This window comes from Pan paniscus, chromosome 10 (genome assembly GCF_029289425.2).
Source record: "Pan paniscus chromosome 10, NHGRI_mPanPan1-v2.0_pri, whole genome shotgun sequence".
NCBI classification, from domain to species: Eukaryota; Metazoa; Chordata; class Mammalia; order Primates; family Hominidae; genus Pan; species Pan paniscus.
The window spans coordinates 121,438,785-121,453,707 of NC_073259.2; the positions used below are offsets into that span (position 1 = coordinate 121,438,785).

General features: G+C 52.2%; 1 protein-coding gene across 1 annotated transcript in view; it reads left to right on the plus strand.

Moving 5' to 3' along the window:
* Nucleotides 1-6,783: 6,783 nt before the first annotated feature.
* The window catches only part of PLBD2 (phospholipase B domain containing 2), a 30,647-nt gene continuing 22,507 nt past the window's right edge, over nt 6,784-14,923 (plus strand). The window contains exon 1 of the mRNA XM_003832434.5: nt 6,784-7,449. Within this exon, the coding sequence (XP_003832482.2) occupies nt 7,160-7,449 (290 nt within the window). The 5' untranslated portion in view covers nt 6,784-7,159. The remainder of the gene's footprint in view (nt 7,450-14,923) is intronic.

Here is a 14,923-nt window from a genome sequence, read left to right on the forward strand (position 1 = left end):
CTGTGTTAAAAAGTTACTTGGGGCCAGACGCAGTGGCTCACACCTGTAATCCCAGCCGAGATCAGTCTTAAAAAAAAAAAAAGGTAGTTGGGTTACTTCTCCCCAGACCCCCATTCCTTTTAGTGTGCTTATGTTTATTTAAATACAATCAGGATTATTTGTTTCTCTTTGTGTTCATCTTTAGGGGTTTTCTCCATTCTGTTGAGTTGAATGGATTTTTTTGTTTGTTTGTTTTCAGAGACAGGGTCTCACTATGTTGCCCAGGCTGGTCTTGAACTCCTGGGCTCAAGTGATCCTCTCACCTCAGACTCCCAAAGTGCTGAGATTACAGGCATGAGCCACTGTGCCCAGCCTCTTCATTCTTTTTTTTTTTTTTTTTTTTTGAGATGGAGTCTCACTCTGTCACCTGGGCTGGAGTGCATTGGTGTGATCTTGGCTCACTGCAACTTCCGCCTTCTGGGTTCAAGTGATCCTCCTGCCTCAGCCTCCCGAGTAGCTGGGACTACAGGCGCCCGCCACGATGCCTGGCTAATTTTTGTATTTTTAGTAGAAATGGGGTTTCCTCATATTGGCCAGGCTGATCTTGAACTCCTGACCTTGTAATCCACCCGCCTCGGCCACTGCACCCGGCCTCATTCTTTTTTATAGCTGCATAGTATTCCATTTCCCAGCTGTTGTGTGGTTTATTTAATGAAGCTTCTATGTATGGGCTTGAAAGTGTTTCCAATAGTTTAAAATTACAAACAATGCTGCAATAAATAACCTTATGGATAAATACTTAGAGGTGGGATTGCTGGGTCAGAGGTAGATGCCCTTGGTGTTTTGTTAGACATTACTCTTCCTGTCTTTTGCATACCCACTAGCAACGTGCATGTGCCTGTTTCTCCAGGCTCACCAACAGGGTATGTTGTCAAGCTTCTATCTCAGTGTAGTTTATTTAAAGTTTTTTTTTTTTTTTTTTTTTTTTTGAGAGGGAGTCTTGCTCTGTCACCCAGGCTGGAGTGCAGTGGTGCGATCTTAGCTCACTGCAACCTCCGCCCCCGGGGTTCAAGCGATTCTCCCACCTCAGCCTCCCGAGTAGCTGGGATTACAGGCATGCTGTAATTTTTTTTTGTATTTTTAGTAGAGACGGGGTTTCACCATCTTGGCCAGGCTGGTCTTGAACTCCTGACCTCATGATCCACCCGCCTCGGCCTCCCAAAGTGCTGGGATTACAGGCGTGAGCCACTGCGTCCGGCCCTAAAGTTTTTGTTTTTGAAAACATGTACTCTTTATCTAGTTTCTCCCAGTGATAACAACTTATGTAACCAGAGTATAAATATCAAAATCAGGAAATTGACTTTGATATGGAACTTTTTTTTAACTTTTAAAAATTTTTTGAGACAGGGTCTCACTCTGTTACCTAGGCTGGAGTGCAGTGATACAATCTCAGCTCACTGCAACCTCCGCCTCCCAGGTTCAAGCAATTCTCGTGCCTCAGCCTCCCGAGTAGCTGAGATTACAGGCGTGTGCCACCATGCCCAGAAAATTTTTTTTTGGATTTTTAGTAGAGATGGGGTTTCACCATCTTGCTCAGGCTGCTCTTGAACTCCTGAGCTCAAGCGATCCTCCCACCATGGCCTCCCAAAGTGCAGGGATTACAGGCATGAGCCCCCGAACCCGGCCTGATATGGTACTTTAAATTACAAATCCCAGCACTTTGGGAGGCCATGGTGGGAGGATCGCTTGAGCCCAGGAGTTTGAGACCAGTCAAGCAACAAAGTAAGACTCCATCTCTTCAAAAACTCAAAAAAATTAACCAGGTGTGGTGGTGCATGCCTGTAGCCCAGCTACCTAGGAGACTTAGGTGAGAGAATCACTTGAGCCTGAAAGATTGAGGCTACAGTGAGCTATGATTGCACCACTGCATCCCAGCCTGGACGACAAAGTGAGACCCTGTCTCAAACCCAAGAAAACACAAATCAAAAAACTAAATTACAGACCTTATTTCAGCAGTCTTTACATGCACTCTATTTTCACTGTGTATTTCTTACTTCTCCTTCTCCTTCTTCTGGACAGAGTCTCACTCTGTCGCCCAGGCTGGAATGCAGTGGCATGATCTCGGTTCACTGCAACCTCCACCTCCCAGGTTCAAGCGAATTTCCTGCCTCAGCCTCCCCAGCAGCTGGGACCACAGGCACATGCCACCACCCGGCTAATTATTTTGTATTTTTAGTAGAGACGGGGTTTCACAATGTTGGTCAGGCTGGTCTTGAACCCCTGACCTCACGTGATCTGCCTGCCTCGGCTTCCCAAAGTGCTGGGATTACAGACATGAGCCACTGCACCTGGCCTCTTCTTTTTTGTTTTTTTTTTTGTTGTTTTTTTTTTTTTTCTTTTTTATTGATCATTCTTGGGTGTTTCTCGCAGAGGGGGATTTGGCAGGGTCACAGGACAATAGTGGAGGGAAGGTCAGCAGATAAACAAGTGAACAAAGGTCTCTGGTTTTCCTAGGCAGAGGACCCTGCGGCCTTCCGCAGTGTTTGTGTCCCTGGGTACTTGAGATTAAGGAGTGGTGATGACTCTTAACGAACATGCTGCCTTCAAGCATCTGTTTAACAAAGCACATCTTGCACCGCCCTTAATCCATTCAACCCTGAGTGGATACAGCACATGTTTCAGAGAGCACAGGGTTGGGGGTAAGGTCACAGATCAACAGGATCCCAAGGCAGAAGAATTTTTCTTAGTACAGAACAAAATGAAAAGTCTCCCATGTCTACCTCTTTCTACACAGACACAGCAACCATCCGATTTCTCAATCTTTTCCCCACCTTTCCCCCCTTTCTATTCCACAAAACCGCCATTGTCTTCATGGCCCGTTCTCAATGAGCTGTTGAGTACACCTCCCAGATGGGGTGGTGGCCGGGCAGAGGAGCTCCTCACTTCCCAGTAGGGGCGGCCGGGCAGAAGCGCCCCTCACCTCCCGGACGGGGCGGCTGGCCGGGCGGGGGGCCGACCCCCCCCACCTCCCTCCCGGACGGGGCGGCTGGCCGGGCGGGGGGCTGACCCCCCACCTCCCTCCCGGACAGGGCGGCTGGCCGGGCAGAGGGGCTCCTCACTTCCCAGTAGGGGCGGCCGGGCAGAGGCGCCCCTCACTTCCCCGACGGGGCGGCTGGCCCGGCGGGGGGCTGACTCCCCCACCTCCCTCCTGGAGGGGGCGGCTGGCCGGGCAGAGGGGCTCCTCACTTCCCGGTAGGGGCGGCCGGGCAGAGGCGCCCCTCACCTCCCAGACAGGGCGGCTGGCCGGGCGGGGGGCTGATCCCCACACCTCCCTCCCGGACGGGGCGGCTGGCCGGGCGGGGGGCTGACCCCCCCACCTCCCTCCCGGACGGGGCGGCTGGCCGGGCGGGGGGCTGACCCCCCCACCTCCCTCCCGGACGGGGCGGCTGGCCGGGCAGAGGCGCCCCTCACCTCCCGGATGGGGCGGCTGGCCAGGCGGGGGGCTAACCCCCCCACCTCCCTCCCGGACGGGGCGGCTGGCCGGGCCGGGGGCTGACCCCCCCACCTCCCTCCCGGACAGAGCGGCTGGCCGGGCCGGGGGCTGACCCCCCCACCTCCCTCCCAGACAGAGCGGCTGGCCGGGCAGAGGGGCTCCCCACCTCCCAGTAGGGGCGGCCGGGCAGAGGCGCCCCCCCCACCTCCTGGACAGGGCGGCTGGCCGGGCAGGGGGCTGATCCCCCCACCTCCCTCCCGGACGGGGCAGCTGGCCGGGCGGGGGGCTGACCCCCCCACCTCCCTCCCGGATGGGGCGGCTGGCCGGGCAGAGGGGCTCCTCACTTCCCAGTAGGGGCGGCCGGGCAGAGGCACCCCTTGCCTCCCGGACGGGGCGGCTGGCCAGGCGGGGGGCTGACCCCCCCACCTCCCTCCCGGACGAGGCGGCTGGCCGGGCAGAGGGGCTCCTCACTTCCCGGTAGGGGCGGCCGGGCAGAGGTGCCCCTCACCTCCCGGACGGGGCGGCTGGCCGGGCGGGGGGCCGACCCCCCCCCGCCTCCCTCCCAGACGAGGAGGGAGGACGCTCCCCACTTCTCAGACGGGGTGGCTGCCAGGCGGAGGGGCCCCCCACCTCTCAGACGGGGCGGCTGCCAGGCAGAGGGCCTCCTCACCCCTCAGACAGGGCGGGCGGGCAGAGACACTCCTCACATCCCGGACGGGGCGGCAGGGCAGAGGTGCTCCCCACATCTCAGACGATGGGCGGCCGGGCAGAGACGCTCCTCACTTCCCAGATGTGATGGCGGCCGGGAAGAGGCGCTCCTCACTTCCTAGATGGGATGGCGGCCGGGCAGAGACGCTCCTCACTTTCCAGACTGGGCAGCCAGGCAGAGGGGCTCCTCACATCCCAGACGATGGGCAGTCAGGCGGAGACGCTCCTCACTTCCCAGACGGGGTGGCTGCCAGGCAGAGGCTGCAATCTCGGCACTTAGGGAGGCCAAGGCAGGCGGCTGGGAGGTGGTTGTAGCGAGCCGAGATCACGCCACTGCACTCCAGCCTGGGCGCCATTGAGCACTGAGTTAACGAGACTCCGTCTGCAATCCCGGCACCTCGGGAGGCCGAGGCTGGCGGATCACTCGCGGTCAGGAGCTGGAGACCAGCCCAGCCGACACATCGAAACCCCGTCTCCACCAAAAAAACACGAAAAAAGGCCTCTTCTTTTTTGAATGGTTAAGTATAGAGTTTGTTTTCACCCGAAGCTTGAGGTTGGGCACTTAGGAGCATCGCTTCACGTTACCCTGAATGGTACATTCAGGGTATATGCTCTCTCACTATATATTTCTCTGAATGTTTATTTTCAGTGTAGCTTTAATTTGCATTTCTCCTATAGTGAATGAAGCAAGCATTTTTCATAAATATAATGGTCACTTCTACATCTTTGTTCATGAATTATTTGCTGATGCTTTTTGCCCATGTTTTCTGTCTGGTTTTCACATTTTCCTTCTCAAACCTTTTCTTTCTTTCTTTCTTTCTTTCTTTCTTCCTTCCTTCCTTCCTTCCTTCCTTCCTTCCTTCCTTCCTTTCTTCCTTCCTTCCTTTCCTTCCTTCCCTTCCTTCCCTTTCCCTCCCTCCCTCCCTTCCTTCCTTTTCTCTCTCTTTCTCTCTCTCTCTTTCCTTTTTGACAACTTCTTGCTCTGTTACCCAGGCTGTAGTGCAACTCACTGTAGCCTCGACTTCCTAGGCTCAAGCAATCCTCCCCCCTCGGCCTCCCAGTAGCTGGGACTGAGGCAGAAATTAAAATAATAATAATAATAAGTACTACATATATTCACTCCAAGAGAAGTAAGAGCTAAGGCCCAGAATGTGGCAAGGCAAGGGTTAAAAAAGAAGAAGAACAAGTTTTCCTCTGCTTAGCAGCTCACTTCAAGGACAGTTATAAGATAACGCTGTCCGAAAAGCCAAGGCCAGAGGACTGGGCTCCAGACCCCGCCCTCCACCCCACCGCCCGCCTCCAGAGCAAGGTTGAAGGAAAAAAAAGAGAGAAAGACAAATAATTTTATTGCTATTCCTTTCCTTGGTCTCTTAAGCATGACTATGTTTTACAAACCTCTCTATTTAGCCAGTTCTTGTTTTACTTTTGATGCAGCTACAAGGCCACCAGCTATGCAAGGCCACAAGTTATGCACTATATGATTAACTACTTTTGTTTTACCTTTCTAAGCTTGCTTATAAAAACCCCACAATATCTTTGTTCTAGGCTCAGCTTTTTGGATGTGAATCCACTGAGCCAGTGCGTACCTTGAAATAAACATCCTCCTGTTCTCTCATATTGGTCTCTCCGTTCCTCAGTTTCCCACAACAGGACTACAGGTGTGCACCACCAAGCTCAGCTAATTTTTATATTTTATAGAGACAGAGTCTTGCCAGGTTTCCTAGGCTGGTCTCAAACTCCTGGGCTCAAGCATTCCTCCCACCTTGGCCACCCAAAGTGCTGTGATTACAGGCATGAACCACTCACCTGGCCTTCCCTCTCAAATTTTAAGAGTTCCTGATATATTATATGATATATGTTGAGATATATATACATATATATATGTATATATATGATATATGTTGCAAATAGTTTCTCCTGGTCTGTCAGATGTCTTTTGACTTTGCTTATTGAGTTTTTTGACATGAAAAAGTTAAAAAATTTATACAGTCAAATGCATTAATCTTTTATCGCATCTAGGTTTTTTTTTTTTTTTTTCTTTTGAGACAAGGTCTCATTCTGGTTGCTCAGGCTGGAGTGCAGTGGTGCAATCTCGACTTTCTGCAGCCTCGACCTTCCAGGCTCAGGTGATTTTCCTACCTCAGTCTCCCGAGTAGCTGGGACTATAGGCGCGCCTCACTGCGTCCGGCTACTTTTTTGTATTTTTAGTAGAGACGGGGGTTTCACCATGTTGCCCAGGCTGGTCTTGAACTCCTGAACTCGCCCGCCCTGGCCTCCTGGAGTGTTGGGATTACAGGCGCGAGCCACCGCGCCCGACGGCATCTAGGTTTTGAGTAGTAGTTAGACAGCTTTTTCCCACACACATGTAAAAAGGGTATTTGAGGGACAATGGGAAAAGTTGGAATAAAGACTCTGCATTAGATAACCGTATTAAATAAATGGCAAATACCATTAAATAAATCTGGCCGGGCGCGGTGGCTCACCCCTGTAATCCCAGCACTTTGGGAGGCTGAGGCAGGCGGATCACCTGAGGTCAGGAGTTCAAGACCAGCCTGGCCAACATGGCGAAACCCCGTCTGTACTGAAAATACATAAATCAGCTGGGCGTGGTGGTGCGCGCCTGTTATCCCACCTACTCAGGAGGATGAGGCAGGAGAATCGCTTGAACCCGGGAGGCGGAGGTTGCAATGAGCCGAGATCGCGTCACTGCACTCCAGTCTGGGCGACATATGGAGGTTTTGTCTTGTCTCAAAAAAAAAAAAAACAAAAAACTTGGGGAAGTGTGCTAAACTGGGTTGGCGTAAGTGGAAGGGGCGGCCGGGCTCTTTAAGGTGGGTCCCGCCCCGTAGGCCTCCCCTCGCGCCGGCCCCTCCCACCCCGGAAAGGCTCAGCCCAAGCCCGGCCCCGCCCGCCCTCGGCCCCGCCCATGGCAGAGCGCAGTCACGTGACCCGGGCTGAGGGGCGCAGCATTGCGCGGTCATGGTGGGCCAGATGTACTGCTCCCCCGGCAGCCACCTGGCCCGGGCGCTGACGCGGGCGCTGGCGCTGGCCCTGGTGCTGGCCCTGCTGGTCGGGCCGTTCCTGAGCGGCCTGGCGGGGGCGATCCCAGCGCCGGGGGGCCGCTGGGCGCTCGATGGGCCGGTCCCTCCAGCCTCCCGCAGCCGCTCGGTGCTCCTGGACGTCTCGGCGGGCCAGCTGCTTATGGTGGACGGACGCCACCCTGACGCCGTGGCCTGGGCCAACCTCACCAACGCCATCCGCGAGACTGGGTAAGGGTTGGCTTATCCCCACGCGGGGCCATCGGGGGAGGGGGATGCGTGGGCGCCGGACCTCGCCTGTTCCCGGGACCGGCCTCTTGCCGGGTGGGAACGCCCGTTTCTCTGGGGGTCAGCTACTCCCGAGGCTGCAGCACCGCCCTGCGGGCCAAGTCCCCTGTTTGGGAGCGGGCTACTGCGGCATCCCTCACCTCATGGGGCCAGTCCCTTGCCTTCAGCCAGTGGTGACAGTACTTCTGTCCCCAAGAAGCCAGTTCCCTACCACCGAGGCCGCAGTGCCTGCATCTGGATCAGGTCCATGGCTGGTGGGTAACTTCTATCCTCACGGGGACCTGCTCCCTTCCCTAGACTTTGCCTCCTCACCCCATGGAGGCCAGCCCCCTGTCCCCAGGCCTGAGGGGTGATGAAAACTCAGCAGGAGACTAATTCTTACCTGCTTGGCTGTGGCTTGCTCGTGGGTGCCAGCACCCTGCCTCCCTTCCAGTGCCAGGTCAGCAGAACTGAACCTGGGTTCCAGGCTAGTCCAAAAGCAGAGGGTCCCTAAAGTCACATAGACCCATTTAGTATCCTGCTAGGGCTCTGCTCCTTCCTTGTCTTCTGTGTCCTGGTCCAAGGGGAAGTCCTTGGCTGGATGCTGTGTTTGGCAGCCATGCTCACCATCTTTATTGCTGGGACCCAGGCTGTCATTCTGATGTGTGAGTCTCACCTAACTCCTCCGCCTGTCTGGGCTCTCGTTTCCCCATCTGTGGCCCAGATTTTGAGGATATGCTCTAGTTGGGTGGTCATGTGCTGCAAGTTCTGTACAAGGGCTTGTGCCCATTCATTTATTCATTACCCTGATGGTTGGCCTTAGGGACACAGCTGAGCAGCTGTCTCTACTCAATGGGAAACACAGACAGCGATAGAAGAGAAATCAGAGTCAGTGGGAGTGGGAAGGATCAGCTTCAAAGCCTTGTCAGCAGGGCCCAGACGCTGGATCAGGCTGTGCTGGGGGATCCTAGGGAACCCGGGGTGCATCCGTCATATCCTAGTGTCCAGATGATGCTAGGGAACCCTAGCACTAGGATGTGCCCAGGATGTGGTCTGTGCTCAGACCACACTGCCCCCTCCAGCAGAAAGGGCCTCCTCCCACTTTAGCCCCTATCCATTTTACTGGCATCCATTGACTTCTGCAGGTGTTAGGGAGACATAGGATGCCGAGGACACCCCCATTCTGGTGGCACTTGGGGGGTACATCAAGTAGACGTGAGATTTGGGGGAGATATTTGCGCAGACACAGGGGCACTGGTTGGGGTAAATCTGGGAAGGCTCCCAGAGAGAGGAGGCCACAGAGTGAGCTGGCATCTGTGGAGGGAACTGAAGCTTTGTGGCTGGCCTTGGGGGCTGCCGGGACTCTTGGATCTGGCGACCCGTTCTTTGCTGACTCACTCATGTTTTTGGCCCTGCATAGCAGAATCAAGAGGACATGACAGAACTGTTCAGGCGAGGAGGGGCAGGAGCGAGGCCCAGCATGGGGAGGGGGCTTTGGCCTCTGGAGGCCCCTCCTGGGCTGTGTTGCTCTTGACTATGGTAAACATGGAAGTGGAGAGACGGCTTCCTTGATTGTGCTGGATGGAAAGTTCTTCCAGGCTCAGCCCGTCTGCAGTGTGACCTTGGGCAAATCCCTTCACCTCTCTGAGCATGTTCCCTCATATCAAGGTAGGGCCAAAAGGGTCATGGAAATTCACTGGGGTCACAGAAAGCACTGTTTATTTATTTTTATTTGTATTTTATTTTTTGAGACACAGTTTCACTCCGTTGCCCAGCTGGAGTGCAGGGGCACGATATTGGCTCACTGCAACCTCCCCACCCTGGGTTCAAGCAATTCTCGTGTCTCAGCCTCCCAAGTAGCTGGAATTACAGGTGTGTGCCACCATGCCCGGCTAATTTTTGTATTATTAGTAGAGATGGGGTTTCACCATGTTGGCCAGGCTGGTCTCAAACTCCTGACCTCAGGTGATCTGCCCATCTCGGACTTTCTGGCTTGTTTTCGGCACCCTCTCTCATCCCCTCCTCTTACGCTCACATGCCCCTTTCCCTTTGAGTTTGCCAGCCCTTGAGGCTCTGATGCAGGGAAAACCATAAAGCGAGCCCCATTTTACAGGCAGGAAACTGAGGTCCTCAGAGACAGCTGCTTGAGGACTCAGGGTCAGATGAAAGAAAGCCATAGGGGGTGTCCTGGCTCCTGATCAGCAGAATCTCTGATCTGTGGGGGACTCTGTGTCTTATTTCGGAGGGTGGGGGGCAGGGATTTGATGCCTCTGTTCACTCAGAATTAGGATCCCTCCTCCTTCCTGGTGAAATCCCCAGATTTTGCCACTGGGGATCCTGGGATTATCAGGATAAATTCTCCCTACGCCATAATCCTTTGTCTTTTTTATTTTTTAAAAAATGTTTTTTTTTTTTTTTTTTGAGACAGGGTCTCCCTGTGTTATCCAGGCTCGAGTGCAGTGGTATGATCATGGCTCACTGCAGCCTTGAACTCCCAGGCTCAAGAAATCCTCCCACCTCGGCCTCCCAAGTAGCTGGGACTATAGATACGCACCCCCATGCCTGGCTAATTTTTAAATTCTTTTTTTTGTAGAAACAGGGGTCTTGTCATGTTGCCCAGGCTGGTCTTGAACTCCTGGGCTCAAGTGATCCTCTCACCTTAGCATCCCCAAATGTTGGGATTACAGATGTGAGCCACTGTGCTCGGTACCTTCTTTCAGTTTTGCCATATCTTGACTTTGGGCCAACACCCCCACACAGCCTGGAAACATTTATGATTTGGTGCTTGGAGATCAGAGATGTCACTAGGAGCAGAGCCTGCCTCAGTCTAGCTCTGGCCTTGGTCCTGGGGAAGCTGTATCCTCCAACCTTACTTTGTCTTCCTTCCCTGATCTGATCCCACTGACCAGCACCTTATCGACGAGGTTGCTTAAAGTAAATCACCATCCCGTTGAGAGAGGAAGTGAATCAAAGTTAGAGGGAATTAACAAATTTAGTAAATGGGGAAGCATCCCAAATCCACCAACCAACAGGCAAAAACAGCCCAGTAAAATGGATAAATAAGGCCCAGCTGTTTCTTTGAACAATCACAAGAGATGAATCTATACCATCAAGAATGAGAAAGGAGGACAGGCGCTGTAGCTCATGCCTGTAATCCCAATGTTTTGGGAGACCGAGGCAGGAGGATGGCGAGGGGCCAGGATTTCGAGACCAGCTTGGGCAATGTGGTGAAACCCTGTCTCTGCAAAAAAAAAAGTAAAAAATTAGCTGGGTGTGGTTGCGCATGCCTGTGGTGCCAGCTACTCGTTTGAGCCTGGGAAGTCGAGGCTGCAGTCAGCTGTGATTGTGCCACTGCACTCCAGCCTGGGCAACAGAGTGAGACCCTGTCTCAAATAAAAAAAAAAAGGCTGAGATAGGAGTGATAGACACAGATATGGGGGGCATCCCACATAATGGAGAGCATCCAAGGCCATACTAGACTGCGGAAGTGGGGTGCTGATATTTGTGAGATATTTGTGGCCCCCTGCTCATATCAGTGGTCTGACTTTTTCCAATGTGGCCTCTTTCAAGAGGCACCTTGATTAGACTCTTGAGTCATCTTAGAGACATTAGCTGTCCCGGCATGAAATTGCAGTGTGGCCCATAGATTTTCCAGGAAAAAAAAAAAAAGATTGAGGAAACAGACCTACTGCTGCCAACTTTTAATTTTTGTCAAGCAAGTGCATTAAAAACAAAGGAGAGCAATATTTGTCAACCCCTGTCAGCGTTTATCTCATAAAAGATTGGCAATTTTAGAGCAAATAAGCAGAAAGGACATACTCTCTGAATAAGGAGTAATCTTCTTTTGATTTATTTATTTTTTTTGAGATAGAGTCTGCTCTGTTACCCAGGCTGGAGTGCAGTGGCATGATCTTGGCTCATTGCAACCTCCGCCTCCTGGGTTCAAGTGATCTTCCTGCCTCAGCCTCCCTAGTAGCTGGGATTACAGGTGTGAGCCACTATACCCAGCTAATTTTTTTTTTTTTTTTTTGTAATTTTAATAGAGATGGGGTTTCACCATGGTGGCCAGGCTGGTCTTGAACTCCCGACGTCAGGTGATCTGCCCACCTCAGCCTCCCAAAGTGCTGGGATTACAGGTGTGAGCTATTGTGCCTGGCTGAAGAGTAGTCTTTAATAAGCACATCTAGTTATAGACACACTCTAAAGTGTTTTTCTGGCCGGGCGCCGTGGCTTGTGCCTGTAATGCCAGCACTTTGGGAGGCCGAGGCAGGAGGATTGCTTGAGCCCGGGAGTTTGAGACCAGCCTGGGCAACATGGTGAGACCCTATCTCTGCAAAAAATATAAAAAATTAGCTGGGCACGGTGGTGCGTGCCTGTAGTTCCAGCTACTCAGAAGCCGAGACGGGAGGACTGCTTGAGTCCAGGTGAGGCTACACTGAGCTGTGATCACGCCAGTGCACTCCAGCCTGGGTGACAGAGTGAGACCCTATCTCAAACAAAACAAAACAAAACAAATTTCTAGCAGTTTAGAAAGAGGGGATGGGATATGGGAAGTAAAAGCCTCCCCCTACCATTCTTCCTAGATATAAACATTTTTAGCTTTTTTTTTTTTTTTTTTTTGAGGTGGAGTCTCGCCCTGTTGCCCAGGCTGGAGTCAGTGGCGCGATTTCGGGTCGCTGCAAGCTCCGCCTCCTGGGTTCACACCATTCTCCTGCCTCAGTCTCCCGAGTAGCTGGGACTACAGGTGCCCGCCCCCACGCCCGGCTAATTTTTTGTATTTTTAGTAGAGGCGGGGTTTCACCATGTTAGCCAAGATGGTCTCGATTTCCTGACCTCATGATCCGCCCGCCTCAGCCTCCCAGAGTGTTGGGATTACAGGCGTGAGCCACTGCACCCGGACTTTTAGCTCTTTCTTCCAGAATTTTCTATGCATAAAGAGGCCTAAACCTTCTTGCATACATATAAATGTAGAGGCATATGTGGTGTGTGATGCATTTACACATGGGCTTAGTTCGTGCCTACCATTTGGACTTCTCGACTTTTTTTTGAACTTCATCTCTGACCTCTTTGCTCATCAGCACATGCAGTCCGCTATGGCATGTGTGATTATTGTATCAGGCCCCTAATGATGGGCGTTTCGGGAAGGCCCATCTTTTCTGGCTTTGAAGAGAAGTCCTGCTGTGAAGAAGGGCCTTTATGCCCATCTCTGCAGGGCTGTATGAGCATCCGGCCAGGGAATGGGTTCCTAACCACTGCCCGTCTCCGGGGCCTCAGTGCCGAGGCCTTGGCTAAGCCCACCCTTGCTAGAAGGGGCAGCTCTCACCAGGTGTGCCCTGGAGGAGGCCACTGGCCACTCAGTTACTACTGGGGCTCGCGGCTGCACAGCTTTTTTGGTTTTACGCAGTTTGTCCAAGGTCTCCTTTGATCCACTGCCAGCTTTTATCACGAGGGGATCTGCATATTGGGCCCTGTTATAATCTTCCTCCCATCATCACACTCGCCGGGTCTCCTCAAACTCCTACCCCCTCAGATTCTTTTTTTTTTTTTTAATGAGACAGCATCTTGCTCTATTGTCTGGACTGGAGTACAGTGGTGTGATCATAGCTCACTGCAGCCTGGGCTCAAGCGATCCTCCCATCTTAGCCCCAGCCTCCTGTGACTATAGGCAAGCATCACCACACCTGGTTAATTTATTTTGTATTTTTTGTAGAGAGGGGAGTCTCGCTTTGTTGTCCAGGCTGGTCTCTTACTCCTGGTCTCAAGTGATCCTCCCACCTCGGCCTCCCAAAGCACTGGGGTTACAGGCATGAGCCACTGCGCCATCTCCTCTCAGATTCTTGATGAGACAAATACTTAGTGAGTGCATAATGTGTGTTCTCTCCTGGCACATGCCACAGCAGTCCTCTGAAGGGGGAGTCACTCTGCCCATTTTACAGATGAGAAAACCGGGGCCCCGAGAGGTAAAGCAGTTTGCCCAAAGGTACGCAACCAGTAAGGGAACTACCCAGGGATTCAGACCAAGTCGGAGGGACCCACAAGCCCAAACTCTTTGTCTTCCATTCTCCTTGAAATTTAAAAATCTAATTTTTTTCCCTTGTTTTTTCCTCTGTCCTTATCTGTGATGCTATGTGAATAATTAGCCCGAAGTTCATGGCTGTCATCTGCATTTGATAAGAACTATACCTCCTTGCCCCCAACACTCCCCCACAAACCTGAGTTGAGTTAGAGGCGCAGAGCATTCACTCAAGAATGTTAGTCTCAGCTCTGCTGCTCACCTGCTGTGTGACCTTGGGCAAATCACTTCATCTAACTGTATTATGTGGGAGCCTCGGTTCCCCACATCTGTAAAATGGGGAGAATAAAACCCATGTCATACGGTTGTTGGAAGAATTTTTTTTTTTTTTTTTGACAGAGTCTCATTCTGTCACCCCGGCTGGAGTATAGTGGCACAATCTTAGCTTACTGTAACCTCCCGGGTTCAAGCGATTCATGCCTCAGTCACCAGAGTAGCTGGGACTACAGGCACGCACCACTACACCCAGCTAATTTTTGTAGTTTTAGTAGAGACGAGGTTTCACCATGTTAGCCAGGCTGGTCTCAAACTCCTGACCTCAAGTGATCGCCCTCCTCAGCTTCCCAAAGTGCTGGGATTACAGGCGTGAGCCACCGAGCCCTGGCCATTTTTGGAAGAATTTAGAGTTACATAAAAATGTAAGTACTTACCACAGTTTCTGGGGCTATTGTAATTCCCTGTATCAAGGCCCCACTAAAGATCCCCACAGCCCCACCCTGCTGGCCCCAAAGTACTTTGCTTTGGAACATTCAGAACTCAGGCTTCCTCCTTTTACTTTCTCTCTTCTCTTCACCTGGCAAACTCCTATGTAAACTTCAAAACCCAGAACAGCTGTCACCTCTTCTGTGATGCCTTCACAGATTGTAGTCAGATAATTGTAGCAGCAGCAGTATACCTTCTCAGGACAACCCCTTGACACTTTATTCGTTTTTCCGTCATAATGGTTACCCCGTTATGTCCTTATCTGTTTTCATGCCTTTCCCCTCTGCTGCCACTAGCATTTTGAAGGCCAGATGAACATCATTCATCCTTAGATACCCTCAATGTCTGGCAGCCAGTAGGCACTCAAAAAGGCTTGCTTACTGAAGGTATCAGATGTGGGCATTTTTGAGTCTTTCCCTCTCCAGAGTCTTCTCCAGGGCTGAGCTATTCCTGTCCTGGAAGTGTTCGATGGCTTTTTAGCCAACTTCCCACGAGACAGCCCTGGCCAAGCCTGCCTCTCCCTGTCTTGTACCCTCTTCAAGGTCTCTTTAGCGTCTTCCTGTTGCCCTCATTTTCTTAATAGAAATTGCCTTTAAAAATGCTTCCCCCTGCTAGTTATAGAAATGACATGAGTGAATATTTTTGTGTCCTTGGAGCAAAAAT